The sequence below is a fragment of the Triticum urartu genome, chromosome 1A (genome assembly GCF_056163025.1).
Source record: "Triticum urartu cultivar PI428250 chromosome 1A, HENAU_Tu73, whole genome shotgun sequence".
NCBI lineage: Eukaryota > Viridiplantae > Streptophyta > Magnoliopsida > Poales > Poaceae > Triticum > Triticum urartu.
In genome coordinates, this window is record NC_141873.1 from 15,732,829 (window position 1) to 15,748,110 (window position 15,282).

Sequence of the window (15,282 nt, forward strand, 5' to 3'; positions counted from 1 at the left end):
CCATCACCACTTGGTACAATTTTTTAGACCTTTTACAGTACATCTAAGACCTATTTTCTAGCAACGCCCGTGAAGAAGTAGTGCTTTCGGTTGCGTTGTACTAAATTCCTGACATCGAACCTTTAATCATGTTGTAGTACGTACTAAATGCATACGTTATACATATCCACTAATTTGCGCGTGTTGACGAACTTGCCTAGTTATTGCTTTGGTCATCTAAATGACTTGCAAAAGGAAGTGGAGCTGCTTTCTTCTTATGAAATGGAACATGACGATGAGCCTTTTGATCTAAGAAAATAGTAGTGGGCGTAGCTAGGAAACCGCAGCGAATATTACACACATAGACGGGGCGTTGACCTACAGATTGCGGCTATATAAGTGTGGCCGGCCAGGCTTCATTGATCAAAGCAGGAATCAAAGGTTCAAGGACACGGACACACACCACAAATACACACAATGGTAGAGTAGTGGACCTTTTGTTATATATAGAGAGAGAGAACTTTTGTTCATTATCTTGTTACCTTTCGTACTTGTTCTTCCATGGTGCACTATCACATAGTTGTCCTGACAATTCTCTTGTTGCAGGCAGAGGCACCGAATAAGAGCAAGAAGAAAGCAGTGGTGGAGGAGAAGAAAGAACCGAAGAACAAGGTTAACAAACTGAATGATATTACAGGTACCGAGAAGAAAACTACAAAGGACTTACTATACTCTTGTTGCAGGCAAAGGGATCGAATGCCCAAAGCTCGAAGGGCAAGGAAGTGGAGGAGGACAACAGAGATCTAAAGAGGACTATCCAAGACCTGGAGGACAAGATTAGCGCACAGAATGTTAAAATTAAAGACAACCAGACTCGCATAGGGAAAGTGGCCATGGAGAAAGATAATGTGGAAGAGGATATCACAGAGCAGAAGAATAAGGAAACAGAGACGGGAAGAAAGATTGATAGGCTGGACATGAGGAAAGGAAAGCTGGTGGAGAAGATAGGGAATCTGGACTTGCAGAAAGAAGAAGTGGTGAAGGAGAAAACAAAGCTGGGAAAGGGTATCACAGAGCTGAAGAGGAAGGAACAAAATACGGGAACACAGATTGCAGATCTGAAGAAGAAGGAAAATACGCTGGTGGAGGAGAAAGGAAAGTTGGCGAAGGAGCTAGATGAGAAAAAAACTATGAGGATTGATAATCTGGAGAGGAGGAACGAAGAGCAGGCCAAGGACAATGAGGAACTGAAGAAGGACAACGAGAAGCTGGTGCGTAAAGAAAGAAAGACCAGAGAGGAGAAAAGGGAACTGAAAAACAGCTACGACACGCTGCAGGACAAGTACGATGGGAGATGCTGCAGCTCTTGCTCAATTTGTTGACAGTCGGAGTACGGGCTGTTACTACGTGATTTCAACATATGTACTCGTGATGTTGCTGTGTACGCAACATGGGTACTTGTCCCTTTTAATTTTCCTCTATGCATGGCTATGAGTTTCTTTCTAGGTGTTGTAAGCTCTTTCAAAAATTGTAAGTACTTGATTTATGGATCCTTTCCGATGTTCCTTTCGATCTATGTAGTAATACCATGTGCTTTCGTTAAGTCAAATGGGCTGAACTAAACTGATGGGTTCCTCCATACATAACTGAACTACAAGTCAGTGGTACTGCATTTATCATCTGAAGCCTTTAGTTGCGTCGTGCTTGTGGCTCCCCGGATTCGGCTCTTTTGCTCAGCAGTGGCCATCCAGCACGCCACCTCAGACCTACACAGTCATTTTAATCTGCACTTGTCCTCCATTTTTCTTATCATTTTTATTTTGTCAACTAAATTGTTTGAAAATAAGCAATAAATTAAGCTTCGGGGAGTTAGCACGTCCCAAACATACATACTTTTTCAAACATTTTTGCTTTTATTTTATCTTTTAGTTTGCATGATTTAAATAAAACTAATTCAGACTGACATTGTTTTCAGCAGAACTATGTTGTTTATTTTTGTGCAAAAAATAAAAGTTCTCGAAATTGGACAGGATTTTTGGAGAATTCTAGAATATTCGAGGAATTAAGAAGCACTACCCCCACGGCGCTCTACATGTCCATGTGGGGCCCTTGACCACCGCCTTAAGACGATTCCATCGTCATAAATTCCCATATATGCTCAAAAAACCACGGAAACCTATCATCATGTTTTACGATACAGAGCCGCCATCACCCCTTGTTATCAGGAGTCCGTTTCTGGCTCTGGAGAGGGGGATTTGTCGCCGCCATCATCACCAACCTACTCCATCAACAATTTCATGATGCCCACATCCATGTCTGAGTAATCCTTCTGTAGGCATATGGAGGTAGATGAGATTTAGATGGGATTTCTTATGTAACCGTTGTCAGATTTGTGATGTAGGGGGCTTACATTTCCAGCCACTGTGCTTTTGTTTTTCTTTGTTTGTCGATCAGTTTTCCCTGTTTTCAATTGCACTTGCACTTGTTTCTTTGGTTTCTATTTTATTTTTTTCCTTTGGTCTTTTGTTTCTTTTTCTTTTTCTTTTGTTTTTCTGTTTTCTTTGTTTCTTTTGGTTTTATTCTACATTTTTCATATACATCACGAACATTTTTCTAATACTTGTTTAACATTTTTTTCAATACGTGTGAAACCTTTTTCTATACACATTTTAAACATTTTTCAAATGATTGAATAACTTTTTCCAAATACAGTATTATTTTTTTTTAAACATGGCCAACATTTTTTATACACATTTTAACAAAACTTCTTGATTTACAATTTTTTTCAAATACAAGATAAAGAATTTTTAATACATCGTCAACAGTTTTCAAATGCTTGATTAAAAAATTCAAAACACGGTCAACATTTTTTATCAACATTGTCACATTGTACTCTATACAGTTTAATATCTTCTAAATGCTTGATTAAAAAAATTCAAATACAAGTTTAACACATTTTCAAATGCTTGATTAACATTTTATAAATACATGATCAACTTCTTTCATACACATTGTATATTTTTTGTATACATGTGAATTTTCTTTATACACATTTAAGAATTTTTTTAAATTCTTGGTAAAAAAATTCAATACACGGTCAACATTTTGTTATTCACATTATTCAAATGATTGATCAAAAAAATTCAAATACATGATTAACATATGTAATACATGTGAGGGAGTCCTGGATTAGGGGGTATCCGGACAGCTGGATTGTAACCTTTGGCCGGACTGTTGGACTATGAAGATACAAGATTGAAAACTTTGTCTCGTGCCCGGATAGGACTCTCCTTGGCGTGGAAGGCAAGCTTGGCAATACTAATATGTAGATCTCCTTCCTTATAACTGACTCTATGTAACCCTATCTCCCTCCGGTGTCTATATAAACCGGAGGGTTTAGGCCGTAGGATCAAGAACAACAATCATACCATAGGCTAGCTTCTATGGTTTAGCCTCTTCGATCTCGTGGTAGATCAACTCTTGTAATACTCATATCATCAAGATTAATCAAGCATGAGTAGGGTTTTACCTCCATCGAGAGGGCCCGAACCTGGGTAAAAACATCGTGTCCCTTGTCTCCAATTACCATCCACCTAGACGCACAGTTCGGGACCCCCTACCCGAGATCCGCCGGTTTTGACACCGACATTGGTGCTTTCATTGAGAGTTCCACTATGGCGGCACCGCAAGGAAGGATGCCTCTGAAGGAAATATGCCCTAGAGGCAATAATAAAGTTATTATTTATTTCCTTATATCATGATAAAAGTTTATTATTCATGCTAGAATTGTATTAACCGGAAACATAATACATGTGTGAATACATAGACAAACAGAGTGTCACTACTATGCCTCTACTTGACTAGCTCGTTAATCAAAGATGGTTATGTTTCCTAACCATGAACAAAGAGTTGTTATTTGATTAACGGGATCACATCATTAGGTGAATGATCTGATTGACATGACCAATTCCATTAGCTTAGCACCCGATCGTTTAGTATGTTGCTATTGCTTTCTTCATGACTTATACATGTTCCTATGACTATGAGATTATGCAACTCCCGTTTACCGGAGGAACACTTTGTGTGCTGCCAAACGTCACAACGTAACTGGGTGATTATAAAGGAGCTCTACAGGTGTCTCCAAAGGTACATGTTGGGTTGGCGTATTTCGAGATTAGGATTTGTCACTCCGATTGTCGGAGAGGTATCTCTGGGCCCTCTCGGTAATGCACATCACTTAAGCCTTGCTAGCATTGCAACTAATGAGTTAGTTGCGGGATGATGTATTACGGAACGAGTAAAGAGACTTGCCGGTAACGAGATTGAACTAGGTATTCGATACCGACGATCGAATCTCGGGCAAGTAACATACCGATGACAAAGGGAACAACGTATGTTGTTATGCGGTCTGACCGATAAAGATCTTCGTAGAATATGTAGGATCCAATATGGGCATCCAGGTCCCGCTATTGGTTATTGACCGGAGACACATCTCGGTCATGTCTACATTGTTCTCGAACCCGTAGGGTCCGCACGCTTAAGGTTTCGATGACAGTTATATTATGAGTTTATACGTTTTGATGTACCGAATGATGTTCGGAGTCCCGGATGAGATCACGGACGTGACGAGGAGTCTCAAAAAGGTCGAGACATAAAGATTGATATATTGGAAGCCTATGTTTGGATATCGGAAGTGTTCCGGGTGAAATCGGGATTTTACCGGAGTACCGGGAGGTTACCGGAACCCCCCGGGAGCTATATGGGCCTTAGTGGGCCTTAGTGGAAGAAGAGGAGAGGCGGCCAGGGCTGGGCCGCGCGCCCCTCCCCCCTAGTTCGAATAGGACAAGGAGAGAGGGGGCCGGCGCCCCCCTTCTTCTCTCTCTCTCTTTTCCACCTCGCGAATCCTATTCCAACTAGGATTGGGGGGGGGGAGTCCTACTCCCGGAGGGAGTAGGACTCCTCCTGGCACGCCTCTCCTGGCCGGCCGCACCCCGCCCCCTTTGAGCCTTTATATATAGAGGCAGGGGCACCCCAGAGACAGAACAAGTTGATCCATGTGATCATATTCTTAGCCGTGTGCAGCGCCCCCTGCCACCATAGTCCTCGATAATATTGTAGCGGTGCTTAGGCGAAGCCCTGCGATAGTAGTGCATCAAGATCGTCACCACGCCGTCGTGCTGACGGAACTCTTCCCCGACACTTTGCTGGATCGGAGTCCGGGGATCGTCATCAAGTTGAACGTGTGCAAGAACTCGGAGGTGCCGTAGTTTCGGTGCTTGATCGGTCGGGCCGTGGAGACGTACGACTACATCAACCAAACGCTTCCGTTGTCGATCTACAAGGGTACGTAGATCACGCTCTCCCCTCTCGTTGCTATGCATCACCATGATCTTGCGTGTGCGTAGGAAATTTTTTGAAATTACTACGTTCCCCAACAGTGGTATCAAAGCCTTGGTTTTATGTGTTGATGTTATATGCACGAGTAGAACACAAGTGAGTTGTGGGCAATATGAGTCATACTGCTTACCAGCATGTGATACTTTGGTTCGGCGGTATTGTTGGACGAAGCGGCCCGGACCGACATTACGCGTACGCTTACGCGAGACCGGTTCTCCCGACGTGCTTTGCACATAGGTGGCTTGTGGGTGACAGTTTCTCCAATTTTAGTTGAACCAAGTGTGGCTATGCTCGGTCCTTGCGAAGGTTAAAACAGCACCAACTTGACAAACTATCGTTGTGGTTTTGATGCGTAGGGTAAGATTGGTTCTTGCTTAAGCCCGTAGCAGCCACGTAAAACTTGCAACAACAAAGTAGAGGACGTCTAACTTGTTTTTGCAGGGCATGTTGTGATGTGATATGGTCAAGACATGATGCTGAATTTTATTGTATGAGATGATCATGTTTTGTAACCGAGTTATCGGCAACTGGCAGGAGCCATATGGTTGTCGCTTTATTGTATGCAATGCAATCGCGCTGTAATGCTTTACTTTATCACTAAGCGGTAGCGATAGTCGTGGAAGCATAAGATTGGCGAGACGACAACGATTCTACGATGGAGATCAAGGTGTCGCGCCGGTGACGATGGTGATCATGACGGTGCTTCGGAGATGGAGATCACAGGCACAAGATGATGATAGCCATATCGTGTCACTTATATTGATTGCATGTGATGTTTATCCTTTATGCATCATATCTTGCTTTGATTGATGGTAGCATTATAAGCTGATATCTCACTAAAATTATCAAGAAGTGTTCTCCCTGAGTATGCACCGTTGCGAAAGTTCTTCGTGCTAAGACACCACGTGATGATCGGGTGTGATAGGCTCTACGTTCATATACAACGGGTGCAAAACAGTTGCACACGCGGAATACTCAGGTTATACTTGACAAGCCAAGCATATGCAGATATGGCCTCGGAACACGGAGACCGAAAGGTCGAGCGTGAATCATATAGTAGATATGATCAACATAGTGATGTTCACCAATGAAACTACTCCATCTCACATGATGATCGGACATGGTTTAGTTGATTTGGATCACGTGATCACTTAGAGGATTAGAGGGATGTCTATCTAAGTGGGAGTTCTTTAAGTAATTTGATTAATTGAACTTAAATTTATCATGAACTTAGTACCTAATAGTATCTTGCTTATGTATGTTTGATTGTAGATAGATGGCCCGTGCTGTTGTTCCGTTGAATTTTAATGCGTTCCTTGAGAAAGCAAAGTTGAAAGATGATGGTAGCAATTACACGGACTGGGTCCGTAACTTGAGGATTATCCTCATTGCTGCACAGAAGAATTACGTCCTGGAAGCACCGCTGGGTGCCAGGCCTGCTTCTGGAGAAACACTAGATGTTATGAACGTCTGGTAGAGAAAAGCTGATGACTACTCGATAGTTCAGTGTGCCATGCTTTACGGCTTAGAATCGGGACTTCAACGACGTTTTGAACGTCATGGAGCATATGAGATGTTCCAGGAGTTGAAGTTAATATTTTAAGCAAATGCCCGAATTGAGAGATATGAAGTCTCCAATAAGTTCTATAGCTGCAAGATGGAGGAGAACAGTTCTGTCAGTGAGCAAATACTCAAAATGTCTGGGTATAATAATCACTTGATTCAGATGGGAGTTAATCTTCCAGATGATTGCGTCATTGACAGAATTCTCCAATCACTGCCACCAAGCTACAAGAGCTTCGTGATGAACTATAATTTGCAAGGAATGAATAAGACTATTCCTGAGCTCTTCGCAATGCTGAAAGCTGCGGAGGTAGAAATCAAAAAGGAGCATCAAGTGTTGATGGTCAACAAGACCACTGGTTTCAAGAAAAGGGGCAAAAGGAAGAAGAAGGGGAACTTCAAGAAGAACAGCAAGCAAGTTGCTGCTCAAGAGAAGAAACCCAAGTCTGGACCTAAGCCTGAAACTGAGTGCTTCTACTGCAAGCAGACTGGTCATTAGAAGCGGAACTGCCCCAAGTATTTGGCGGATAAGAAGGATGGCAAGGTGAACAAAGGTATATGTGATATACATGTTATTGATGTGTACCTTACTAGAGCTCGCAGTAGCACCTGGGTATTTGATACTGGTTCTATTGCTAATATTTGCAACTCGAAACAGGGACTACGGATTAAGCGAACACTGGCAAAGGACGAGGTGACGATGCGCGTGGGAAATGGTTCCAAAGTCGATGTGATCGCGGTCGGCATGCTACCTCTACATCTACCTTCGGGATTAGTATTAGACTTAAATAATTGTTATTCGGTGCCAGCGTTAAGCATGAACATTATATCTGGATCTTGTTTGATGCGAGACGGTTATTCATTTAAATCAGAGAATAATGGTTGCTCTATTTATATGAGTAATATCTTTTATGGTCATGCACCCTTGAAGAGTGGTCTATTTCTAATGAATCTCGATAGTAGTGATAGACATGTTCATAATGTTGAAACCAAAAGATGCAGAGTTGGTAATGATAGTGCAAATTATTTGTGGCACTGCCGTTTAGGTCATATCGGTATAAAGCGCATGAAGAAACTCCATACTGATGGACTTTTGGAACCACTTGATTATGAATCACTTGGTACTTGCGAACCGTGCCTCATGGGCAAGATGACTAAAACACTGTTCTCCAGTACTATGGAGAGAGCAACAGATCTGTTGGAAATCATACATACAGATGTATGTGGTCCGACGAATATTGAGGCTCGTGGCGGATATCGTTATTTTCTCACCTTCACAGATGACTTAAGCAGATATGGGTATATCTACTTAATGAAACATAAGTCTGAAACATTTGAAAAGTTCAAAGAATTTCAGAGTGAAGTTGAAAATCATCGTAACAAGAAAATAAAGTTTCTACGATCTGATCGTGGAGGAGAATATTTGAGTTACGAGTTTGGTGTACATTTGAAACAATGCGGAATAGTTTCGCAACTCACGCCACCCGGAACACCACAGCGTAATGGTGTGTCCGAACGTCGTAATCGTACTTTACTAGATATGGTGCGATCTATGATGTCTCTTACAGTTTACCGCTATCGTTTTGGGGTTATGATTTAGAGACGGCCGCATTCACGTTAAATAGGGCACCATCAAAATCCGTTGAGACGACGCCTTATGAACTATGGTTTGGCAAGAAACCAAAGTTGTCGTTTCTTAAAGTTTGGGGCTGCAATACTTATGTGAAAAAGCTTCAACCTGATAAGCTCGAACCCAAATCGGAGAAATGTGTCTTCATAGGATACCCAAAGGAGACTATTGGGTACACCTTCTATCACAGATCCGAAGGCAAGACATTCGTTGCTAAGAATGGATCCTTTCTAGAGAAGGAGTTTCTCTCGAAAGAAGTGAGTGGGAGGAAAGTAGAACTCGATGAGGTAACTGTACCTGCTCCCTTATTGGAAAGTAGTTCATCACAGAAATCGTTTTCTGCGACACCTACACCAATTGGTGAGGAAATTAATGATGATGATCATGAAATTTCAGATCAAGTTACTACTGAGCCTCGTAGGTCAACCAGAGTAAGATCCGCACCAGAGTGGTACGGTAATCCTGTTCTGGAAATCATGCTACTAGATCATGATGAACCTACGAACTATGAAGAAGTGATGGTGAGCCCAGATTCCGCGAAATGGCTTGAAGCCATGAAGTCTAAGATGGGATCCATGTATGAAAACAAAGTATGGACTTTGGTTGACTTGCCCGATGATCGGCAAGCAATTGAGAATAAATGGATCTTCAAGAAGAAGACTGACGGTGACGGTAATATTACTGTCTACAAAGCTCGACTTGTCGCAAAAGGTTTTCGACAAGTTCAAGGGGTTGACTACGATGAGACCTTCTCACCCGTAGCGATGCTTAAGTCTGTTCAAATCATGTTAGCAATTGCCGCATTTTATGGTTATGAAATTTGGCAGATGGATGTCAAAACTGCATTCCTGAATGGATTTCTGGAAGAAGATTTGTATATGATGCAACCGGAATGTTTTGCCGATCCAAAGGGATCTGACAAAGTGTGCAAGCTCCAGCGATCCATTTATGGACTGGTGCAAGCCTCTCGGAGTTGGAATAAACGCTTTGATAGTATGATCAAAGCATTTGGTTTTATACAGACTTTCGGAGAAGCCTGTATTTACAAGAAAGTGAGTGGGAGCTCTGTAGCATTTCTGATATTATATGTGGATGTCATATTACTGATTGGAAATGATATAGAATTTCTGGATAGCATAAAGGGATACTTGAATAAGAGTTTTTCAATGAAAGACCTCGGTGAAGCTGCTTACATATTAGGAATAAAGATCTATAGAGATAGATCAAGAAGCTTAATTGGACTTTCACAAAGCACATACCTTGACAAGATTTTTAAGAAGTTCAAAATGGATCAAGCAAAGAAAGGGTTCTTGCCTGTGTTACAAGGTGTGAAGTTGAGTCAGACTCAATGCCCGACCACTGCAGAAGATAGAGAGAAAATGAAAGATGTTCCCTATGCTTCAGCCATAGGCTCTATCATGTATGCAATGCTGTGTACCAGACCTGATGTGTGCCTTGCTATAAGTTTAGCAGGGAGGTATCAAAGTAATCCAGGAGTGGATCACTGGAAAGTGGTCAAGAACATCCTGAAATACCTGAAAACGGTTACGTATATGGAGGTGACAAAGAGCTCATCGTAAACGGTTACGTTGATGCAAGCTTTGACACTGATCCGGACGATTCTAAATCGCAAACCGGATACGTGTTTACATTAAACGGTGGAGCTATCAGTTGGTGCAGTTCTAAACAAAGCGTCGTGGCGGGATCTACATGTGAAGCGGAGTACATAGCTGCTTCGGAAGCAGCAAGCGAAGGAGTCTGGATGAAGGAGTTCATATCCGATCTAGGTGTCATACCTAGTGCATCGGGTCCAATAAAAATCTTTTGTGACAATACTGGTGCAATTGCCTTGGCAAAGGAATCCACATTTCACAAAAGAACCAAGCACATCAAGAGACGCTTCAATTCTATCCGGGATCTAGTCCAGGTGGGAGACATAGAGATTTGCAAGTACGGATCTGAATGTGGCAGACCCGTTGACTAAGCCTCTTCCACGAGCAAAACATGATCAGCACCAAGGCTTCATGGGTGTTAGAATCATTACTGTATAATCTAGATTATTGACTCTAGTGCAAGTGGGAGACTACGAGAAGTTCAGAGTGCACCAATTGGACTCTAGCATCTCGTATGAATCAAGGTTAAGGCCGCTGATCCAGAACTGGAGCGAGGAGAAGGCAAAAAAGGTTGACAATATAATCCAGAATAATTATCTGGGAGTTGGAGAGGTAAAATGTCAGCACATTGCCTGGATTATGTAACATATATATTTTCTAAATCATACTAACAACACTAAATTGCAGTATGTTGAGGACCTGATGAGGCCTTTCATTCCAGCACGAGATGGTACGCTGGCCAAACCGAAGACTGGCGCTCAGGTAAATGAGTTACATAAGGCACAAATATATATTGTAACATTCCAACTAGTATGCAGCTATATGATTCTAATTGTTTCAAAGTCTCGGATTAAGGTACTCGTCGGACGTGTATTGACTGATTTTCAAGAAGTTGCCTCCCTCGTGCGGGAGTCCGGTATAGAACAAAACCATAGGATGTGCACCCTTGAAAAGAAAATGGATGGGTGCCTTAGGCGTACCCGTACAAATGGCAAGCTCACGGAGGACCTCATCAAAGAATTGAAGGTAAGCCCAGAATTATGAGATTAGTATATATAATTGGAAATTTACATGTACAAGTTTTTTTGCTAATTTAGTTTACTATCAAAACACCCTAGACTAACATGTATTTTTTAAAGAAAAAACACGATGGAAAATTTCCAGGAGTGGACGACATACATCTATCTGACCTCGGGGCACCTTCACACCCATGGAGGCCTCTGTTGAGAATGCTGAGCAGGCTTCTGACCAGGGGAAACAAAAGGATGTCACGGAGGTCGATGCTAAGCACGATTGTAAGCAGGGAATAAAAAATGATGACATGGAGCCCCCCATGAATAACCTTGATGAAGATTTTGATGTACGCATGTTAACTTAATTATGAAACAATCATTGTCGTTTCAGAAGTAACATTTGATCTTCCACGTACAGGATGAAGCATTCGAAAGAGCTGCTTCAAATATCAAACAGGATCTCAGTGGTATTCATAAGCTTTTCAAAGAGGTGGATGATATCCAGGGAGCTCCTAGTTTTGATAACCAAATGCATTCCAAAGCCACCACAAGCCTTGAAGATTTCCAGTTGATGCACATTTTACCTATAATTGAGCAAGAATCTGCTAAAGGCTAACACACGGTCTATTTCATCTGACAGAATCCGTTCAACTGACGGAGTAAGCAGCACTCTGTGAAGGCTACGGGATCGCGAGATCCTGAAGAGTCCCGTGCCTTCACAGATGATGACAGCCATGATGAATCCTTTGAAAAGCAGCAACAAATAAGTGTGGTTGGATCGACGCCACCAAATCATGGGGGCGAAAAGAAAAGGATGGTATTGCAATTATTTAAGGATGACGAGTATGCTTCGTACGACACTAAGAAGAAAAAAGGAAAAAAAAAGACTCCATCAGAGTGTACAAATGATTCCGAGGACACAAACAATAAAAAGAGGAAAATCGGCTCTAGCAACTTAAAAAAGAGGTCAGAAGTTCCTGAAACCCAGAGGGACCAGCTGGACGTGGTTCGAAAGGATTTCGTGGCGTCACTGATCAACACTACAAATCATGAAAAACAAATGGTGTTAGTTGATGACATTGCCGTGCTATCAAAGCATTTGCAATGCCTCACCCATAAAGATGAATCTGAAGATGGCGTATGGTTGGGTACGAAGTAAGATAGTATTTCACAAATTTGTTTATGAAGTTTCATTTTTGTACAATACAATTAACTTGATTATTGTTGTAGGTGGTTGATGCTGCGATCCAGCTCATGCATAATGATCAACCAATTGACACAAGGGACGGCCAACTGGTTTACATTGAGAGGGTGGCCGGCGTCGCTAAGATCGAAAGAGATGGTAGGATAGAGGAGTGCTACGAGGACGATTTGGCAGGCATTCCTGGAACAACACAAGGAACCACCTACCTGAAACATGATATGGTATATTAAGCTGACGTAGAACAGATTTTTTTTATTACTATGCATGTTGATCTAATTATCCGTGCACTCCAAGTTTTCCTACATACGAAAAGTTTATACACCCACTGGTTCCTTGTGGTCATAAACCCCATAAGGAAGGAGATTCAGGTTCTTGATTCACTTTTCCACTGTATGATACCCAAAGAAGTAAATAACGTGGTGAGAATTTCAACATATTTAACTATAAGAAAGGATTTAACATCGTATGTAAGTATTAGTCGTAGGCAACTTCTCATCCCATTGGGCTTGCAGGTACGTGGGATGGGAGCACATCTGAGAGCAGCGATGCGAGTCAATGGGATTAAAAGCAATGCATGGGAAGACATTAACGTGACGCAATGGCCAGTACGTAATATTAATGTGCCAAAATCCGATGAGTCGTCAGTCAACAATATTAGCTTTTGTTTTTGTTTTACATTGTTAATATCTGAAATGCTGATCTAACAACACAAAATGTTGCATTTCTTGTAGTGCACTGTACATGCTGAAGAACATCGAATTATTTATGGGAGTAAAACTAAGGTTGCAATATGACGAAGTACGTAAAGTAACACCTCAAATTTTGTCATTTTCTGAAACATATGGAACGATACTAACATATCTTCGCATGCAGGCCTACATCGACAAATTCAGAAGAGAGCTACCTGTTGTGCTTGTCGATTCACCCTACAACAAAATGAAATACGGGACTAGGTTCAGGCAGTACCATGCTAGGCAATCGGATGCAGCTGCGGTTGAAGACGACGAGGATGCAAGCAGTTAGTCCAGCATTGTGGTTCATTCTTACATGTGGAGTGTACACTTGGCCATAAAGCGATAGAGTAAGGTGTGGTTGGGTTTTAGTCCCGAAGAAGGTTTCCTAGCCGTGTTATTAGTCCATTGCACATGAGTCAAGTTGTAAAACTTCAATAATATTGGTTACTATATTTTGCTTGAAATAAATTTGGTCTCTACGGGATCTCGTAGAAATCTATATTTGCTTTTTACTACCATGTGACAATAATGGTGCCGGGGGAAACCCTAGAGGAATAATGGATTATGATATGTCTATTTTCATACGAGAGAAAAATTTATTTAAGCATGAGCATAGCCTCACAAAAGAAGTCAAAAATACTGCCTGATTCAACACGCAATCCCAGCTATGTCTTGTAGGCAGGCCGCAAAGCCAAAAAAATAGAGCATAGGATAACAAGAGTAAAAGCACGTACCATAGGAGCTGCAACGCTGAATTGAAGCGATCACCTTCAGGAGCACAGTGGTGTGCACATGGTACATCCATCCTGCCTCAGGGAATCACATAGCATGTTCTGTCATAGCCCTGCAAACCAGAGGAAAAATTACTACTTGTACTAACCTTGTCAAGTGTGTGCATGTAACAAATGTTGGACATAACTAAACACGGAAGAATGAAATGCAACATATGGAAGAATCGAATGCTCATTCCTTTCTCTCTGCTTTTTGCGAGGACCATTACTCTCCCTTTAACAAGGCTAAAACATCATAATAAGACTTAACAGCAATCTTGAAAAGGTGGATATCCCATGTGAATCTAATTTTTCATATAAAGCACATGCCAAGTCTGTTGATCCCAGTCCAGCAATTGCACAAGAAGAAGCGAGCATCATAAATATTGAGCAACATAAGCTATGAATTGTTTATAGTACATTCCAAAATTAATAGCTTATCATCTCCATTGATCTCCAAATCTCACCTATCAGCCAAATTGAAAGAATACATGTTGAATGCAACGATTGAACGTTCGTAGATCAAGCAGTCGGGGGTGGACGAATGGGGCTGGCCGTCGAGGCCGACGGCCGGCTTCATCTAGTCCCACAGAACATGATCCATACCCAACCATCTTGCCATCGGACGAGATGCATGGCCAGATAGGAGCTGCAGCCATGGCTGAGAAATGATATGTAGAGGACGCAAACACCCAATTGGGGTGTGGGAAAGAGGTTGCCTATAACCTTGTGGCTATAGGCACCCGCATGGAGAACTGGGAGGTGGGATGGCGCCGACTCTTCGCCGGCGGCCGCCGCGGGGAGGGCAGTGGGCCTCCTCTCGTGTACGTTGAAAATGCGGTGCGAGATCGCGAGGGAATTGGGGTGGAGGAAGGGAAGGGCCGCGACGCGCGGCTAGATCCTGCCGGCAACGAGGGAGGGAGGGGCCGCGATGAGTGGCTAGATCTTGCCGGCGAGGATCAAAACCGTAGCGGCGGCGAGGCATAAACCCTAGCGAACGGGATAAATGTCGAACCGAAAATAGCCCTCAAATTCATACCGAGAATACCCTCGAAATATTTGGGAGGGAAAACAGATCAGTTCGAAATATTTTTCTTCCGAAAATGCCCTTCGGGGTATGATATAATACACGTAACATCAGTGTATTGCATCGGATCTGGACCGTCGGTTTCGCTCCGACGGACGGTCCATATCGTCCGGATGCACTGTAAAAGGACTCTTTTTTTGCATATCACCGTTTTTAGAGTCTCTTTTTAAAAAAAACTTTCATCATAACTTGGTTTGGATGCAAGTATATACTCGGTCCACTGCACACATACGAAATACTACAAGCAGCGTGATACTCTCTATCTTCAGCAACAATTGCTCGTGGCTCGCAG

General features: G+C 42.3%; 1 protein-coding gene across 1 annotated transcript; it reads left to right on the forward strand.

Annotated features, from left to right (window-relative positions):
- Positions 1–335: 335 nt before the first annotated feature.
- On the forward strand, positions 336–1,545 carry LOC125537809 (uncharacterized). The gene is made up of 3 exons (XM_048701147.2): positions 336–459; positions 586–651; positions 723–1,545. Exons 1-3 carry the CDS (start codon positions 457–459, stop codon positions 1,359–1,361), a joined length of 708 nt encoding a protein of 235 aa, XP_048557104.2. The 5' UTR covers positions 336–456; the 3' UTR covers positions 1,362–1,545.
- The last annotated feature ends 13,737 nt before the right edge of the window (positions 1,546–15,282 follow it).